This window comes from Rasamsonia emersonii (assembly GCF_000968595.1).
Source record: "Rasamsonia emersonii CBS 393.64 chromosome Unknown ctg1118621761046, whole genome shotgun sequence".
NCBI lineage: Eukaryota > Fungi > Ascomycota > Eurotiomycetes > Eurotiales > Trichocomaceae > Rasamsonia > Rasamsonia emersonii.
In genome coordinates this window covers 1-1,284 of record NW_013562646.1, presented here as the reverse complement: position 1 = coordinate 1,284, position 1,284 = coordinate 1, and the positions used below count along the sequence as shown (strand labels likewise).

Below are 1,284 nucleotides of genomic sequence, written 5' to 3'. Positions count from 1 at the left end.
GGGGATGGCAGCTTGGATGCGGGTGACAATGGGAGACCATTCCGGCCCGAGCCAGGCGTCAGAGTCGGGGACACCTGGACAGGCGTCGTCGGAGCGAATTCATTCTCGGTTGGCATGCGAGACGCCTTGTCAAAATACTCGGCAAAACGGCCCAGCTTAGAGTGCCATCGAGTCCATTCCTCCTTGGAGACGAAGAGGTTGTAGCGAACATTGCTCAGGAACTCGACTTCCATGATGTGAATCTCCTGCACCGATATGCCCGACACCTCGGCCCACGTCTTATTCGTATACGTATTATCGTCGAGGAACTTGTTCCCCATCATCAACGCAATGGTCATCAACCGATACTCGCTGCCTTTCTTCCCTCTGACACCGGGGTTTGCTTTCTTCAGGCGATATATGAATAACAGAGCCAGCAGAATGACATTCTGACTGACCTGAGTGGTCGAGAGGATCGTCGTCACCCATTTCTGGAATCCAATCGTGGGGATGGCTTCCGGAACGAGGGAATAGTGTGTGATCACGCCATCCTCAATGGCCTTCAGTTTGGAAGTCTTCTCGAACCAGAATAGGCACGCAATCTAAATCGACACCAGAGTCAGTGGATTGCCCGACTGGCATGCCCGGGTAACAGGGATTCTCACCTGAGCAGCGAATTCTGCCAAACTCCCTTTGCTGTTATTGATCGACGAGGGGATCTGCAAGTACGGCGCTATCGAGTCGTTTGTGTTCTTCTTCTGACTCTTCGTCTCGGAGGCCGCAGCGGGGGCTTCCTTTTCCGGAGGCGGGACATAGTTCTGGTGTGCCGTCGTTGAGGTGTTCGTCGACACGGAGTTGACAGGAGCCTGGGTTGGAGCCTTGGCATATTGCTGCACCGGGACACCATACTGCTTTCCTCCATACATCGAAGAAGAAAGCGTGGTGTTGTACGTCACTCCGGTCATCTCGCTGGGAGGCGTCGGTAACCCGACCCGAAAGGGTACGGACCACTCCGTCGACCCCGAGGAGACCGAACGGAAGGCGCTCTTGGACGATGAGCACTCCGGATATTGGGATTGGTAACGTCGCGGGTCCGCAGCTACCGGAGGTGGGAGGGAGAGAGACGGATATGAGGCAAGCGCGGGAGACATAGGTGGAAGGACAACGGTCCCGGCGGTGAACGAGAGAATCGTGGATGTCGAACAACCGGTCTCATGGGTGTCGAAGTCGCTGTCTGGTCGATCGGCTCCCAAGTCCAGGTCCAGGGAAGGAGATCGCGACGATTGTCTGGCAAGGTGGGGGGGG

At 56.2% G+C, this 1,284-nt stretch overlaps 2 protein-coding genes across 2 annotated transcripts; both read right to left on the bottom strand.

Moving 5' to 3' along the window:
• Positions 1-2: 2 nt before the first annotated feature.
• T310_9240 (Mucin) lies at positions 3-581 on the bottom strand (the record flags this gene model as incomplete). Its single annotated transcript, XM_013468297.1, has 1 exon — positions 3-581. A coding segment is annotated over one exon (579 nt), but the record flags the coding sequence as incomplete, so codon positions are not given.
• T310_9237 (Mucin) lies at positions 582-1,284 on the bottom strand (the record flags this gene model as incomplete). The annotated part of the gene is made up of 1 exon (XM_013468296.1): positions 582-1,284. A coding segment is annotated over one exon (703 nt), but the record flags the coding sequence as incomplete, so codon positions are not given.